At 37.6% G+C, this 18,264-nt stretch overlaps 1 protein-coding gene across 1 annotated transcript in view; it reads right to left on the bottom strand.

Moving 5' to 3' along the window:
• JMY (junction mediating and regulatory protein, p53 cofactor) overlaps window positions 1-18,264 on the bottom strand; it is a 102,904-nt gene that overhangs the window by 52,168 nt on the left and 32,472 nt on the right. The window contains exon 2 of the mRNA XM_074202411.1: window positions 7,125-7,298. Within this exon, the coding sequence (XP_074058512.1) occupies window positions 7,125-7,298 (174 nt within the window). The remainder of the gene's footprint in view (window positions 1-7,124; window positions 7,299-18,264) is intronic.

Here is an 18,264-nt window from a genome sequence, read left to right as displayed (position 1 = left end):
AGTTGCTTTTTAAGTATAAAGAACTGTAAGCGAAACTGATAAGCTATGGATTCCTTCTGGAATTGTAGAATCAGATTTGAACTGAACTAAGATGGAGTTCATAAAAGTGTGAGGAAATAGGGTGAATTGAATCCTATCAGCCATCAGATGGCTGCTTTTACAATCTTTGGCAATGGAAATGGCTGTAAACAGTGAATCTCATTAAAAAAAATAGCTCTTGTGAAGAAAAATTAAAATTATAAACTGAGCTTCTGTAAAACATTTGAGAACTAGAGTGAAGTATAATTAAATTCATTTTACTCACAGTTTAAGTATGGTTACTATAGAAATAATTTCTGTAAGATATCAAATTGCTTGTCTTTTCAAGATGGGAGGGGTGGGAAGAAGAAGAGAGAATTTAGAAGTCAAAATTTAAAATTTAAAAATGAATGCTAAATTTTACTTGGAAAAAATTTAATGAAATGAATTTTTAAAAAATTAAAAATTTAAAAAAAGCTTTACTTTTTTTAAAAAGTCCTCTGACACCCAGTTGGATATGCAAGATTGTAAGTCTGCACAGAGGCTAGGGAAGGATTTGAGAATCATCAACACAGAGATGCTAAACTTAAAAGAATGAAAACTGATGAAATCACAAGGGAAGTAGTATAGAAGGAGAAGACCCAAAAAAACCCTGCTGGTTGGAAGATATGATTTGGCTAAGGCTCTGAAAGACTGAGGAGTGGTCAGATAGGTAGAAGTTTCTTGAGAACAGTATCCCAGAGAAAAGAGCGTGTTCAAGGAGGAGAGAAATTAATTAAAAACTGTAGAAAGGTCAAGGAGGATGAAGACTGAGAAAAGGCCACTAGATTTGGCAATTAAGAATCTCTGAACTTTGGAGAGGGCAAATTTGGTGGAAAGATAAGGCTGAAAGCTGGATTCTAAAGGGTTAAGAAGAGAATGAGAAGAGGCATCTATTGAAGATAATCTTTTCCAAGGAGTTTAGCAATAAAGGGAAGGATCAAACAAGAATTTTTTCTGATTGAAGGCAATATTGGCTTGGTTGTAGGCAATAGGGAAAGAACTAGTATACAGAGAAAGACTGAAAGTTAGTGAGGGGGAATCACAGAAGGGAAAAATTTGTTGAAGTAGATGGAATGAAATGATATTGCTTGAGCAGGTGGAAGAGTTAGCTTTGATAAGAAGATCAACTCATCAATTGAGGCAAAATGAAGGAGATGATGGGGTAAATGACATATGAGCGATATAAGATGAGGAAGAGGGGAAAAAGGAGGTCATAATGAATGATTCCAATTTTTTATAAAGCTAGGTTTTCAGCTGAGAGGGTAGGGGTAAGGGGGACCCATGAGAGACTTGAGAAGAGATGAAAAAATCTGGAAGAGCTGCTACAGAAGGGGAGATAGTGAGGTGATAAGGGAAATGCCTAACAGCATTGAGGGCTCACTTCAGCTTATATTACATAAATTTGTAGTGAATCCAATCTGTACAGTTGCTTTATTTTCTTCATTTTCATTTGGCAACAAAGTTAGAGGGTTGGAGTTAAGTTGAAGGTTAAGGTTTAGTGTAGCTCATTTGGTGAAATGATAATGAGGCAAGGGACTCAAGGAAATAAAATATATATGTCACTGGGGCTTGGCAGAGAAGATTCATAACTTAAAAAAACAAGACCCTGAGAGGGGTTTACCTTAGAATAGAGTAGAAAGAATAGAGATTTTTAAGGTACACGGTATACCACTCTATATTAAGAAGATATACTCATGTAAAGAAATCAAACTGGGGAGGAGGTTAATATGGTTTATAATATACTTCAACTTTGATGATGAAGACCAAGTGAAAACAATTCTACAGAAGTAAGAGTAGTTCAGCAACAAAAAGATTACATAAACTGTGTTAGTTCTGGGAAACTTCAACTATTGAGAAATCTACTGAAGCTCCCTTTCTCTTTGCCAGTTGCATAGCAATTAATAATATACTGACTTGCATTACTGTTAACATCATCCTTCAAGTTGAACAACCCAACAAGAGAAACAAACTCTGTCCCTGATTCTCACCAATAGGGATGAAATGGTTACTTAAATGGAAATGATGAAGAAATCAGTCTTCAATTGAGAATGAATAGAATAGCAGAGGAAAACTTAAGAGTCTGATGTGTACTCGATTTTAGGAGAGTAGATTTCAGAGTTCAAGAAATAAAGAATTAAGTAGGATTCCACAGAATAAAATTGTATAGTTAGCAGGTAGAGGAAACTTTTAAGAATGAAATTCTGAAGGCATAAAGAAACAATTCTGGTGAGGAATAAAGGGGAAGGTCTTTGAAAAGATCTCAGGGAACTCAACAACTAAGATGGAATTTTAGACAGAATCAACAGCAAGTAACGGAACCTTGGCAATTGCCTAGCTGTGTAACCTTGGGCAGGTCACTTTAACTCCTTTGCCTTGCAAAAACAAAAAAATAAAAAAAGGAGAAGAATAAAGTATTCTAAAAAAAAGAATAGTATCAGGAGAGCTAAACTGGAATGAGATAAAAACTGGCAAGAAAAGTTAAAAACAACAAAGGGGATTTTAAAAAATCCAACTTTCATTGAGGAAAATGTTAAACCATAGGGTGGATGGGACACTAACAGACAACAGCAAAAATAAATGGCACTTATAAATTTATTTTACTTCAGTTTTCTCTGACATCTTCACTCAATGCATTAGAAAGGGCAGAACAAAATTAGTCGACTTCAGAGTGGAAATTCCAGCTAAGAAAGAAGAAAGTAATGGAGTTACCATGCCTTGCTGAACTAGATTCCCAGGGGTACTGAAATAACAAAACAAAAATTGGCAGATATGATTATTATATTACTATCAGTGATAACTGAAAAGCTATGGAGAAGTGAGAGATCCCAGACTGGGAAAAAAATGGGAAATGTTATCTTATTTTTTTTCAAAAAGGGAATAAAGAAGGCTATAAACTATAAATCAGACTACAACTTCTGGCAAAATCAAAGCACAAATGTGTGTGATTTTGCTAAGAATACTAACTGGATTTTGTAGAAGAAGAGATGAGACAAACATTGCTGAAAAGTAATAAAAGTAATAAATTGCTGAAAAGTAATAAACCCCCTATATTAGACTGAGGCTAAAACAGACAAAAATGAGGGAGTATAGAAGGAAAAGGCAACCAAAACAAGGTAGTCTATTAACCCTCCATAGCAGGAATGATACTTCCAAACCAGGCACTGGCTTCTCTCCTATATTTAGACAGAACTGAAAACTTCAAAGTGATACTAGGAAAGGATATATACACCCTTGGGCAGGTCTTAAATAAGACTCCTTAAATAAGTCTCCTCCTTCTGACAGTACAGATATTTAGGTACTAATCAATCAGAAATCAGAAGGTTTTAGCATTGAGGCTTCCAGGAATGAGAGAGTCTAGCAAGGAGGTAGGATTTGAAGGATCAAGTATGGCTAAGATCTAGTTTCTTTTTTTTTTATATTTAGTATTCATGGCTATAATAGTAATTGTGATACTACTTTTACCAATTTACAGATTTAGTGCCACGCCAATTAAACTACAAAGGAAATATATTTTGTAAAACCAGACAAAATAACAACAAAATTCAACTGAAAGGACACTAGTTGCAGAATCTCAAGAGAAATGATGAAAAAAGAATGAAGTAGGAGGCATATTTTCTGACCTTCAATTATTAAGTAAACTAGCAATAATCAAAATATTTGGCACTGGTTTGGAAAAAAAATCAGCAGATTAAAAAATTATTAGAAACAGTGGAACTCAACAGCCCAATGTTCAATAAAACCAAGGGTACTTGAGGAAAACTCTTATTAAACAATAACTGTTGGAATGGGCTGCTTCAAATTATGGCAGTCCCCTTCACTATAGATTTTTAAGCAGAGGTTGATGCTTATTTATAAGCATCTGGTTGTCCCCCCCATCCCCCCTTATGAAATTCTTTTCCTCTTAATCTCCCCTTCTAGCTTCCCAGGTTCTTTAAGTCTCAGCTAATGTTCCAGCTTATACAAGAAACTTTTCTCATTCCTCTTATTGCCCTCCTTCTGAGATTACTGCCAATTTATCTTGTGCATACTGTTTTGACAGAGTTGTTTAAATATTCACTCCCTCAATTAGACTGTGACAATGGAGACTGATTCCCTTCCCCCCATTTTTGTATCCCCAGGACAGTGTCTGGAACATAACAGGCTCTCAATATATGCTAGAAGACTAATTCTATTATTTCCCTATTCTGATGACGTTTGTCTTTCATTCTCAAAGAAGACCAAGACCATGACATGAAGGAGGTGATGCCATGACAATGAATTTGAGTGAGGGAGGTGCTGTGCTAAGTCACCAACCTCACTTTCTTCTCTAGAGCTACCTGGGTTCAGTGACCAGAAATCAGGACAACTGGAGATGCCTCTGGATGTGAGGCAGTCAGGGTTAAGTGACTTTCCCAGTGTCACACAGCTAATAAGTATTAAGTGTCTGAGGTTGGATTCGAAGTGTCCCCCCCCCCCATTCTAATCTCAATTCAACCTTCTTATCTCACTAACAGATATTTCCCTGATATTTATGGTCCTTTGCAATGCAATCCTACCCAAACGTATTGGACTACTCAAGCATCACTTGTACATATCACTAAGTCTCTGATCAAGATGTTTCCAAAGTCTGAAACATTCCACCTTACCCAATTCCAAATGATGAAATTAAGAACAAATGAATACACACACACACACACACACACACACACACACACACACACACACACAACCAACTTTTTTTGAGGGGTCTTGGTTCATAGTTCTAGTCGAATTGCCTTCCTGCTCAAACTTAATTAGTTCATATTCAATATACAAAAAAATGATCCATGAAAAAAAATTACTTGGTATAAATTTTATGAGTTTTGAGTGGGGAGTGAGAGAGATTTCTGAGTAAGTAGTCATCAAGGAAATGACCAATGACAATCGCCTCCTTAATAATAATTAACTCCCAACTCCAAGTATTTTCACTAGAAGAACTATTTCACCATACCTGGAACTATCTCCCACTTCATCTCCATCTCTTGGCTTCCTTCACATCCCAGCTAAAATCACAACTCTTGCAAGTCACCTTTTGAAATGCATGTTAATGGTAATATCTTTCCTTTGATATTGTCTCAAATTTAGCTCACCTTTATCTAGTCTGTACACAATTCTTTTCCTGTTGTGGTTTTCCTATTAGACTTTGGGTTCCTTGAGAGCAGAAACTATTTTTTTTTTTGTTTTTCTTTGTATCTCTAGTGCTTAACACAGTGCCTGGCATATATAGAAGGGGCTCACTGACTTGACAATTCAGTTTCATATATAATTCCCTTTTTATGTTCTGGGAATACTTGATTTTTAAAAAATGCTTAAGCTCAGAATCAAAATAAAAAGCACTCTAAGCAGCAAGAAATAACAAAGTTAAATCATGATCTCCAGAATCTTTGAGAGCCAAGGATAATTTAGTAACTTCTGAAATCCATGGAGCAGATTGGCTAGGGTGTTATTTTTAAGGCACAGAGCAGTTATCCTGAAATTGTAGGATAGATGTAGGAAAAAACGAAATTTTTCCAAGTTACTTTCCAAAATGTTTTTATAAACTTCCATTAGTTTTAACAACCTATAGAAGATACACTTTCAACAGTATAAAGAACAATGGCAATAATGCTATCAGGCTAGATTTAAGGTTTTGTAAAAGTCAGATTTTGCACAGGGGTTGAGGTTAGAGTGGAGGTGGGGATGTAAACATACCATATATCAGGACTAATGTGATAATATTCTAAGCTAACTTTTCCTCCATGTTGGCTTTCTCAATAATGCATAAAAATAGTTATAAGGTATATTACATTTTAACACTTAACTGCTCTTATTTTTATCACTGACAATTTATTAGCAGAGTATATCAGAAATATCATCAGCACAATGTATATCTACTAAACAAACGGAAATATTTTTTACATAATGTAAATAAATAAAATTTCAGTAAATTTAAACTGCTCAGAAAGACCAAATAGCAAGTCTATGGGATGAAATAGTTTCTATTGCTTTAGACTAGCCTTAAAAAAACACACTTTTGGGGCAGCTAGGTGGCGCAGTGGATAGAGCACCGAACCTGGAGTCAGGAGTACCTGAGTTCAAATCCAGTATCAGACACTTAATAATTAGCTAGTTCTGTGGCCTTGGGCAAGCCACTTAACTCCATTACTTTGCAAAAACCTAAAAAAATAAAAATATTAAAAAAAAATTTGGTACTTGTCTATTCTAGAGGGTAAGAGACTAGTCCCCAAGGACAAAAAAATTCAGGATTTACAGTCTTCTTATTCCAGAGTCAATGCTCTTTCCATTGTCCCCTGGAACCTCACTACAAGTATTACTTCCACTTTTACATTCTAGGTGCATATGGCTCAGAGTGGTTTAGTGACTCGATTCTCAGTCAAACAAACAGAACTGGAAGCAAAATTTGAACTTAGCTCTTCATCATTCCAAGTCCAGAACTCAGTCCACTATGAAACAATGCCATTTCAAAAGAAATGCTAGTTTTAAGAAGTTAAAGTGACTGATGACTAAAAAACTTCAAAGACCACAAAAACATTATCAAAAGATGATAAAACTATAAGCATATTTTTACCCATCATTATTCAAACAAATAATTAAAAATCCCTACCAAATTGCCAATTTGTATTTCCAAGAAAATTTTATTTTGATGGAATTATTGGCAATTTATTAAAAAAAGAAATTCATGTATTTAGTTCAAAAATCTAATGAGTGGTAGAGAAGATAAGTAAATTCAATTGGTAATACTTGCACTGCAATAGATCTGTTCCACCATATCTAAACATGAAAACTGAATGCCATGGGGATGAAATTTTGCGATCTCACCAAATCATTCTCATGACTGTGAACTCTCCAAGTACAAGGAATTACTTAACAACTGCCTCTTGCTTCACCCCCCTCAAGTCTATATCAAGGCAAGGTGAGGAGACAGGAAGGTGAGAAGGGAAGGAAAGCTACAAAACTGACTGATGGCAATCATTAGTATCAAATCAAAATATAAGGATATTTCAAACAATTCATGCAGGATACTTTAAGAGACAGAAAAAGTGTACCTTTATCTGTTGTCTTCTCAGCATTGCAAGTTCCCGCATATCTCTAAATGGCTGTAATAAGTACTGGTATAATTCAGTTGTGGCTTCTGCAAGACTGCTATATGCTTCATCCTCCATCTGATATAGGTCAAGAAGTTCCACCATACTCTCTGTGTTCTTATGTTTTTCTAGTAACTGAAAAGAGAATTGGAAGATTTAGAGGGTAACGCTGAAATGTCAAAAGGAAGGAAGCTTTTTACGTGTTTCCTTACAGTACCTTAAAACAGCACTCAAAATTCCAATAAAATGAAAAGTATGCTTTTACTAGCATATTATGCTACTAATATGAAAATCAATAGGTAAGAAAGTTGCAAAATTAATTTTGACAGTTTTCAAGCTGGTCTCTGTTCTTCTAATTTTACCCCTATCTCAGTTCATGTTTCAAATTATATCATACCAGAATAATGTTTTCAAATTATTTTTACCAGGACACATTTTTATGACTCCTTATTGTCTATCTAAATTCAAACTAGCAAAAATGATGCTACAATATTTAGTCTTCCTTGTCCATATCAAACTTAATCTCTTACTACTCCACAAAGAAGACCTACTGTGCACTATTACTGGGAATGTTTCCTGTATTTATTCACATACCTGAATCCACCTCTGCTTTTGTCTACTTATTTTTTTTTTACAAGGCAATGGGTTTAAGTGGCTTGTCCAAGGCCACACAGCTACATAATTATCAATAAGTGTCTGAGGCGGGATTTGAACTCAAGTACTCCTGACTCTAGGGCCAGTGCTCTATCCACTGCACCACCTAGCTGCCCCTACTTTTGTCTATTTATTTGGAAGGCTTTGGAAATTAGGATTTAGTTCAAGACTCACCTTTCAAGAAGCCAAATAACTTCTTCAACCAAAGCAGATACTTCTCAAGAACTACTTTAACTGAACTAGATCACTCCCCAGTCTTTATTCATATAGCTGGAATTACATTATCATACATGTGTGCCCCTCCCCCAAAAATGCCTCTATTTTTCAGCCCCCTCAAACTTTCAATACCTAGTTCAACACCTAGGTTTGATAATCTGAAAGAAGTATACAAAATAACTAGATACATACACATTAAAAATCCAAATCAGTTCAATTACTAAAATCCCCAAAGAAAAAATTCCAAAAGTTGCTTTGTCAAGCTATCTTCTGAAATTTAGCCCTAGGCAATAAGTTTATCTCCTATATGCATGAGTCTAACTTAACCCAGATCCAATTCTGAATTATCAAGGAATTTTAAATTAAAGTAAAATGCAAGAAAACCTGTAACATTTACAAAATGTTTTTGTAAGATTTGAGTCTGCTGGTTTTTTGTAATGTTATAACCTTTACTCTTTATGGTTTTGCAGTTCTCTTTCCATTTACACTATTCCGTTTCCTTGGATCTGCTTACTTCATTCTGCTTATCAGTTCATTTAAGTCTTTCTATGCCTTTCTGAATTCGTTATATTAATAATTTCTTATAGTACAGTAATATTCTGTAACACGTATCAAAATTTCTCTCTCATCACACCCAATTTGGATCAAGGTACAACATGGAAACAAAGTAAAGACTGACAGATTACTTTCCGTGGTGGGGAGGGAAGTAAGATGGGGGGAATTGTAAAATTCAAATAATATCTTTAATAAAAATTAATTTAAAAAAATTTTGTTTAGTCTTTTCCCAAGCAGTGGGCATCTACTTTATTTTCAGATCTTTGCCAACCCAAAAGGTGATGCTATAAATATTTTCGTGTATGAGGTTGAGTGGGGGAGGGAGAGGGGGGAACCTCCTTGCGTTGCGTCTAGTAGTGGAACTCTCGGGGGTCAAAGGGTAAAGACATTTTACTGATTTCATTTGCCTAAAACCAAATAACTTACCAAAATGGTTGTATAGATTCATCAACAATTTTAGCATGCCTGTTTTTCAACAATCTCTCTGTTGTTGTTCAGTTACGTCCAATTCTTTGTTACTCCATTATCTCATGAAGTCTGTTCAAACTCATGTTACTTCCCTAACAGTATCCATCTCATCCTTTGCTGTTCCCTTCCTTCTTCTGCCTTCTTTCTGACTCTAGAGTCTTCCAAGGAGTCCTGTCTTCTCATTATGTGGCCAAAGCATTTAAGCTTCAGTTCAGTTATCTGACCTTTCAGTGAATAGTTTGAAATAATTTCTTTAAATACTGTCTGATTTAATCTTCTTACTCCTTTAAGACACCAACTCTCATAAAAATAACTATCTACATCTTTGACTATAGGTGATATCTCTACTTTATACTCTCCTTTTACATCCTCAGCAAAAGGTTTCTTAATTCTTCAGATTGCCATCAGACTACAATCGTCTACATATGTGAGGTTGTTGATATTTCTCCTGGCAACCTTAATTCCACCTTTTGTTTCATCCACCTTGGCATTTCCAAAGATGTGCACTGCATATAAGTCAAATACATAAAGTGACAATATACAGCCTTGGCATACTTCCTTTTCCAACCTTATATCAATCTGTTCCAAAACTTTGCTTTTTGACATGCATACAGGTTCCTTGAGAGACAAGTAAGATGATCCAGTACTCCCATCTCTTTCTTGTTCCAGTGCATAGTCAAAGGCTTCAGAGCAGTCAATGAAGCAAAAGTAGATGTTGCTCTGACACTCCTTTGCTTTCGCCATTATCCAGCAAATGTGGACATTTTTGGCCTCTAGTTCCTTTCTCTTGTCAAAAATCAGTCCAATTTTTCTGGCTAATTCTTAGTTGACATTGTTGAAACTTTTTGCAGAATCTTAAGCATTAACTTGCTGGTATGTGAAACTGGTCAGTAATTTGAATATTCTTTAGCATTTCCCTTCTTACATCTCTAGATTTAGAACTGATATTTTCCAACCCGGTAGCCACTACTAAGTATTCCAAATTTATTGGCATACTGAGTGCAACACTTTTAACAGCATCATCTTTTAGTGTTTTAAATAGCTCAGCTGAAATTCCATCACCTCTATTAGTCTTAGTATTAATAATGCTTCCTAAGGTCTACTTGACTTTATTCTTCAGGATATCTGGCTCTGATCATTAATCATATAATTGTGGTTATCAGCAATGTTTAGATCTCTCCTGTATCTCTCTTCTTAATCTCTTCTGTTTCTTTTTATCATGTCCATTTTTGTGTGAAATGTTCCCTTGATATCTCTAATTGTCCTGAAGAGATCTCATCTTTCCCATTTTATTATTTTCTTCTATTTCTTTGGATTGCTCATTTAAGAAAACCTTATTTTTTCATGCTATTCTCTGGAATTCTGCATTTACTTGGTATATCTTTTCTTTTCACTTTGCTTCTTTCCTCAGCTATTTGTAGTCTCATCAGACAATCATTCTGCTTTGCACAAGCTCTCCAACATTTGACTACTGCTATCTTTTGTCAACTTTGCCAACTTTCCTGGTGTGTGGTGAAATCTCAGGATTGTTCTAAAGTTCATTTCTCTTGTTATTAGTGATATGGAACATTCTTTCATGTGATTGGTAACAGTTTGCAATTATTCTTCTAAGAATTATTTATATCTCTTCACCATGTGTATTGGGAAATAGTTTCTGGACAGTGGGTGTGTTTCTATATAAAAATATATAAACACATGTTTGTATGTATGTATCTGTGAATGTGTTTATGTGTGTGTACACACACACATATGCTATCTGGGATGTGGGTGTTCAAGGAAGACTAGTACTGTGGTGTGAGGGTTGTTTTCCACTTTTGATGTCCCCCTGAGTCATCAATAATTCTTACCTGTGCCACCAAGGAGCTGCAGCATGCACAGCAGCCACAGCCCAGTAATCCATTTCAGCAGGTGGGCTAAACCAGATTGAGGGTAACCAAGGGAATCTCAAATTTACTGGTGAATAGCAAGGGGTGTCTACCTCAAGTGTGTGAAGTCTCGCATTGGTGGAATGGGTGGAAGAGAACAATTCATTCCAATGACCATGAAGCCAACTGAAGCAGGTGCTGTGGAGACGTTGGAGCTTGGTAAGACAATGAAGACGCCACTGGTGGTGAGTGGAATGGTCTTTTAAGAAGTTTTTTTTAAGAAGTTTTTGTAGATGTTTTTTGTGTCTTGAGCACCACACGTGTGGGATTCAGGGTTGGGTAAGGAGACTTTTTTATGGCACCTTTTCTAGTCCATTCCTCGTATCTAGAGGTGAGGAGTATGATCCTTAAAAGGGCTGCTCAGTCACCCAGGAGGCTGCCTAATCCCACTGCTGCTTTTACTAGGGAAAAGACCATATGGCCTGGGCCACCTGTTTGTGCAGGGTTGTGCCTACAGCTCCCACTAGCCTTTTGCCACAGGTCTTTGAGGAATCTTTTGTTGTGTGCATTAATTGGATTTAAGTGAGGCTGAGCTACAAGATGTCATTTGCCTCTCTCTCTCTCTCTCTCTCTCTCTCTCTCTCTCTCTCTCTCTCTCCCTCCCTCCCTCCCTTCAAAGTCATCATGATCCAGCATAGCAAGATAGAGTCAAGACGGTGATGCCTCCAAATGCAGTGGGGATGACCTTGGCATCTTCATTGTCTTACCAAGCTCCAACGGGAACATGTACATACTCATAGACAATACAAGATCCAATAGACCTGAAGGACAAACAGCTATTGCTGTAAGAGAATTCAGCAGGTATGGTATCCAAATAGCAGCCCTGAGTGAAACAAGACTGGCGAATAAAAGCCATATGACTGAAGTCGGAGATGGATACATGTTTTTCTGGAGTGGCCAAAGTCTTCCATTTACCTAAAAAATTCACCTAAATTACCTAAAACTTCCTGGATGCACCCTCAGAGTAACCACTGGCATTTAATAGACTATGTGATGGTAAGGAGAAGAGACAGACAGGATGTGAAAGTGACAAGGGCAATGTGTAGTGCAGAGTGCTGGACAGATCAGACTCATCCTCTCTAATCTGAATATTTATATTCAACCAAAGTGGTAGGCCCAAGGCAAAATGAAATGAAAAATTAATGTCAAGAGATTAGAGTGTCTCTCTACGTGGGAACAATTTGTTGTATTGGAGGGAAACCTGAGCCAACATACAGATGGCAACAATGGAGGAGAAAAAGAGTGAGCAGCTTTCAAAGATCTGCCTCTGCTCATATGGGTCAGAATATTCATAAACACCAAGACTGGTTTGATGGAAATGGAGAAATACACAAGTTGCTAAATGAAAAAAGAACTTCACGGAGTTCACTAGCAGGATAGTTCAGGCATTTCTAAGAAAGCAGAATTTAATTCCATCAAAAGTACAAGTGAAACTTAGGGATGCAGGACTCCTTGGCTCAGTAAGAAGGCAAATGAAATTCAATTTTATCCAGAAAGTAACAAAACAAAATGCTTTTATGATATCCTGAAGGCTGTTTATGGGCCAAAGACATAAGATCAACTACACAGTACTGAGGGAACCACTGTTTAACGAAAGGGACATGATCTATATATGCTCCTTCTAACAAGTTCTTATAAATGAAAAAGTTCACATGAGTTATCAATATCTTTTTCCCATGCAGGAATACAAACAGTTCAGTATCATTAAGTTCTTCATAGCTAGTCCTTCTCATTCACCTCCTCTATGATTCACCAGAGTCCTGTATTTGAAGATCAAACTTTCTGTTCAGCTCTGGTTGTTAATAGAAAAGTATGAAAGTCCCCTGTTTCATTGAAAGTCCATCTTTTCCCCTGAAAGAGGATGTTCAATTTTGCTGGGTAGCAGATCCTCAGTTGTAAACCAAGATCTTTTGCCTTCCAGAATCTCATATTCCAATCTCTACGAGCCCTTAATGTAGATGCTGCCAGATCCTGTGTAATCCCGAGTATGGAGCCTCAGTAAGTTGAATTGTTTGTTTCTGGCCGCTTTTAGAATTTGCTCTTTGACTTGAGAGTTTTGGAATTTGGATACATAATATTCCTGGAAGTTTTTCTTTTGGGATCTCTTTCAGGAGCTGACCTGTGAATTAACTCAATCTCTATTTTACCCTTCTGCTTCTAGGATCTCAGGGCAATTTTGCTATTATTCTTTCTTGAGAAATGAAGTCTATTCTCTTTTCCTGGTCATGACTTTCAGGTAGCCGAATAATTTTTAAATTATTTCTTCTGGATCTGTTTTCAAGGTTGGTTAGTTTTCCAATGAGATATTTCACATTTTCTTCTAATTTTTGGCAGTTTTTTTTATCCTGATTTCTCACAAAGTCATCAGCTTCCTTTAGTTCCATTCTGCATGTGAAGGGAGTTGTTTTCTTCAGAGAGCTTTTTTATCACCTTTTTCAGCTGGCCAATTCTGCTTTTTAAGGCATTCTTCTCCTCATTTGCCTTTTGTTTTGCTTTTTTCCATTAGGCCTAAACTGGTTTTTAACGTATTATTTTCTTCAGTATTTTTTTGGTGAAAGATACACCAAGCTTTTGATTTGGTTTTCATGATTTATCTACATTGCTCTCATTTCTCCTCCCAATTTTTCCTCTATCTCCCTTAATTGCTTTTCAAAGTCTTTTTTGAGTTCATCCATAGTCTGAGCCCATTTTCTATTTCTCTTGGAGGTTTTGGATACAGAAGCTTCAATTTTGTCAGCATCTTGAGTATGTTTTGATCTTCCATGGGACTAAAGTAATTCTCTATGGTCAGATTCTTCTTTTTCTGTTGTTTACTTATTTCCTCAGCCAAAGTAATTTACAGCACTTCTAAGGTTTTGGGTTTTTTTTTGGGGGGGAGACCCCACTGGGACCTTAATTCCTCCAAGGTCTTATGCTCTCTTCCTGTGCTCTGGTATGCGGATGCCCTCCCCTCCCCTCCCCCTGGCCCTGGAGCTGTGAAAAGGGTCCCTGCTATCTTAGTATAGAAGGTCAAACTGAAACCTGGATCTGAGTGTGGGTAAACAGCACAGTCCTGCCTCAGGAAGAGCAGAGATTTCTGCTGTCTCCCCTGACCCCCTTACCGTATATGGGCTATGCTCTGGAGGTGCAGGCTGGTTTCTCCTAATTCTTGCTGCAGGTTCTGTGACCAGTGCTCCTCATTCCACACTCATTTTGGTGTAGCAAAGTTCTCTCACTGCTCCTTCAAGCTGTTCTGATAGGGACATGATCCAAGAGAGATGGACTGAACACTTCCACAGTGTTCTTAACAGACCATCATCAATTAATGCAGACTCCACTGACCTTTTACCTCAACCCGAAGGCATTCAGTCCTTAGCTAAAGTTCCACCTGAAGAGGTTTTTGAATGTCATTAGGCTCCTTTCAAGCCATAAAGCATCTGGTGCTGATTCTATCACAGCTGAGACCTGCAAGGTGGGGGTCCACTGCTCATCCAAAAACTGAAATTTTTCAGGTTATATGGCATCAAGAGGTTATCCCCCCCCCAAAAAAAAAAAAATTTAAGGATGCCTCCACTGTCTATTTCTATAAAGGTAAAGGGAACAAATTGTCCTGAAACAATCACAGGGGCTATTTCTCTTTTAGTCATTGCTGGTAAAGATTCTTGCCAGAGTCTTTCTCAATAGTCTGATCCTTCACATGGAAGTTGGTCACCTTCCTGAAAGCCAATGTGACTTTAGAAAGGGTCATGGAACAGTCAATATTGTGTTTGCTGCCTGACAACTCCAGGAAAAATGCCAGGAATGGCACAGAGGTCTGTATGCAACATTTGTAGATCTGACCAAGGCCTTTGATACCATCAGTCATGAGGGTTTATGGAAAATTAAGCCAAATTCTCAGTCCATCAGTATTGTACCTCAGTTTCATGATGGCATGCATGCCTGGGTTCTGGATAGTGGATGATGCTCTCAAGATTTCCCAGTCACCAATGGCATGAAACAAGGTTGTATCCTTGCTCCCATACTCTTTTTAGCATGATGTTTTCAGTCAAGTTATCAAATACTTTCACTGAGGATGAACATACTCCAAGGTCAGCTACCATAACTGATAGAAAGATTTCAACTTGAGGGGTGGCTAGGTGGCGCAGTGGATAGAGCATCAGCCCGGGAGTCAGGAGTACCTGAGTTCAAATCCGGCCTCAGACAATAATTACCTGTGTGGCCTTGGGCAAACCACTTAACCCCACTGCCTTGCAAAAAAAAAACTAAAAAAAAAAATTGTCTTGGGATGATTCTGAAGATCACCTAGCAGGGGAAGATACCAGACATTGAGGTCCTTTATCAAGCTGAACTGCCTGGCATTCCAACATTACTACAGGGAGTGCAATTACGATGGGCTGGACAAGTTGTTAAAAGGCCAGATGTACATAGGGCAAGTGCTCATAAGGGGGTCAGAAGAAGTGATACCAAGACACCCTGAAGGCTACTCTTAAGAACTTTAGAATTGATTGTACAGCATGGAAGACACTGGTACAGGACCGCCCAGCATGGCATGCCCTCACCAGTGAGGGTGCTGCTCTCTATGAGGAAGGCAGAATTGAAGCAGTTCATAGGAAACATGAGATAAGGAAGTTTAAAGCACCCACACCCACTTCAGGTATTCACATGAACTATCTGTGCCCAACCTGTGGTAGAGCGTTCTGAGCTCGTATAGGTCCAATTAGCTATAGTCAGACACCCTGTAATTTGTCTCAAACAGTGATGTCAGTTTGGTCTTCTTCAATAATGAGGGACAAGAACTAACCAACCATCTATACTGTCTATATCTTGAATAACAAACCCTTATCTGAGAAATATGATATTGAAATTTCCCCCTCAGTCTACCACCTCCCTAATCCTAGATGTATTATTTTTGTTTATGTAGAAGTTTTTATTGCAATGTGTCTCTTCCTTTTTTAAGGTGAAAATATATTTTCTATGCTCTATAATATTAAGGTAACATGTCCATTTTCAATTTATTGTGCAAAGTGTTAGTTTAAGCTTAATATCTTCTACCTAACTGCCTCCCATCTTTCCCAGAAGATTTATCAAATAAGCAGGTTTTTTCCTAAAAAATTTAGGTTTTTCAGGATAAATGAGCTGATTACTCAATTCTATTTTTTCTGATACACCTTTGTCTAGTCTTTTCCATTTATCTACTTCTCAGCAATAACAAAACAGGGCCTGCTGTTTTATAACAGTTTGAGATCTGTTGTTGTTTCAATCACATCCCTATTTAAAGTTTTCTTGGTAGAAATGCTGTTTCTCCTCCATTCAGACTTTTAAAAATTTTCCCTTGATATGTGAGACCTTACTCCTCCCCCATTAATTTTGTAAAGCATTCCTTTGAGAGTTGATTGGTATTAGTATTAAAAATGCAAGACAATTATTATTCAAAAGCTTCATAGAATTTGCTTGTAAACAGATCTGGTCTAAAGTCCCCAGAAGTACTCACTGCAAATTAAACAAAGTCTAAATGCTTTAGAATTGGACATTCAAAAAAATCCTCTATAATTTGAACCTTTCTAGAAAAATGACTGCTCCTCAAATACTCCACACTCTAAACAAACTACACCAAAAAAGTATTCTTCATCTATACTCAATGAACTTTTCATGAAATGTTTGATTATTTCAACATCATTATTCTTTTGTAATACAGTGCATTTAATTTAATCTAAAAGCACTGTTCTGAAAAGGGATTCCACAGTAAGGCCCAGGTCACAAAAGTAGGTGAAAAACTTCTGAACCAGAGTGTCTGCTTTTCTGGATATTGTTCCTTTTCTCCTCTCCCTCAAATGCACTTGTCACACCCAATTGTTCAAAGCTCCCCCCTCTCCAGATTTTAATCTGACAGAAGACAGACACTTTTCAACCTGGTGATTCCAGCATCTCACATATCTTACAAAAAGCAGGTGCTATTTCTGTCACACCAAAATCAGATGCTCAATCACAGCTAATGATTTACAAGGTTGGATTTGGAAGGTTCTCAAGGGTAAGAATCTGAAAATGACAGAAGAATTTGCTATGGACACAAGAAAAGTCAATCCAAGTGGTTCATTCACATCTAATTTAGGGAACAACATGCATAAAAGGCTTGTCATAGAAAAATTTAATATTCAAATTGCTAAGTCTAGGGCATTTAAACTACTTCAAAAACAGCACATTTAGACTTCTGGCCAAGATGGTAGAGAGAAGACAGGCACTGTGTTAAGTGCTCCTGATGTCCTCTCAAAAACAACATGAAAGAAACCTCTCAGCAGAAACTCAATCAACAAAACCCAGAAAAAGCAGCTAGGAGAAGAACACCTGCCAACAAGGTCTATCTCAGGGGACTCAGTTCACCCACAGTCCCCTGAGATAGACAACTGAGAACAAAGACCACAGAGCAGGCACAGGGACCGCAGCTGGGGGAAGCCAGAGGACTGGCCTCAGACTGCCCTCAGCCACAGAGGCTTAACCAACTTTAACAGCAGAATCTTTGACCGGGGGTAGGAGAGGTCTGCATGCCTGGATATCATCCAACTCCCTGTGGGACCCAAGCTCCATACTTTTAGGAAAGCATTCTTCTAGGAACAAACAGAAGACCCCTATACCCTCACCCCCTCAAGCTCAAGTGTGGACTATAGAAACTTCCTCCCTCAGGGCCCAGCCCACTATTCAAGGTCAAAGCAAACCCTACTGCTCTTCCTCACTCCCTACAGGATTGGGAGAGGGCTTCAATCACTCCAGAGAAAGCAACCAGCACCCTCTACTGGCTGGCTGTTGGAATTACTAAGCCAAGTGAACAAAGTCTCTAGGGTTTTCCAAACCAAACCTGAGAGCCAGCCCCCCCCCAACACAAGATCCTAGGAAAAAATGAAGAAAAGCCAGCAAAAAGGGTGATCCATAGAGAAATTCTTAGAAGAACCAGGTTCTAACTCAAAGAGATCTAGCACTTCTGAAGAGAATATGAACTGATCTCCACAAAGAAAGACTTCCTTGAAGATATCAGGAAGGAGTTTAAAAATCAATTGGAAGGGGCGGCTAGGGGGCACAGTGGATAGAACGCCAGCCATGGAGTTAGGAGTACCTGGCCTCAAACACTTAATAATTACCTAGCTGTGTGGCCTTGAGCAAGCCACTTAACCCCAAATATGGGGTTTTTTATGGGGTTTTTATGCCTTACATAAACCTATAAAAAAATCAATTGGAAAAACTGGGAAAAGAAACTCAAGAGAAAATTAACATCTCACAACAAGGAAACAAATCCTTGGAAAATACAACTGAAC

The sequence above is a fragment of the Macrotis lagotis genome, chromosome X, assembly GCF_037893015.1.
Source record: "Macrotis lagotis isolate mMagLag1 chromosome X, bilby.v1.9.chrom.fasta, whole genome shotgun sequence".
Classification (NCBI taxonomy): Eukaryota; Metazoa; Chordata; class Mammalia; order Peramelemorphia; family Peramelidae; genus Macrotis; species Macrotis lagotis.
The sequence above is the reverse complement of the archived record's forward strand: the minus strand, read 5'-3'. Positions and strand labels throughout refer to the sequence as shown.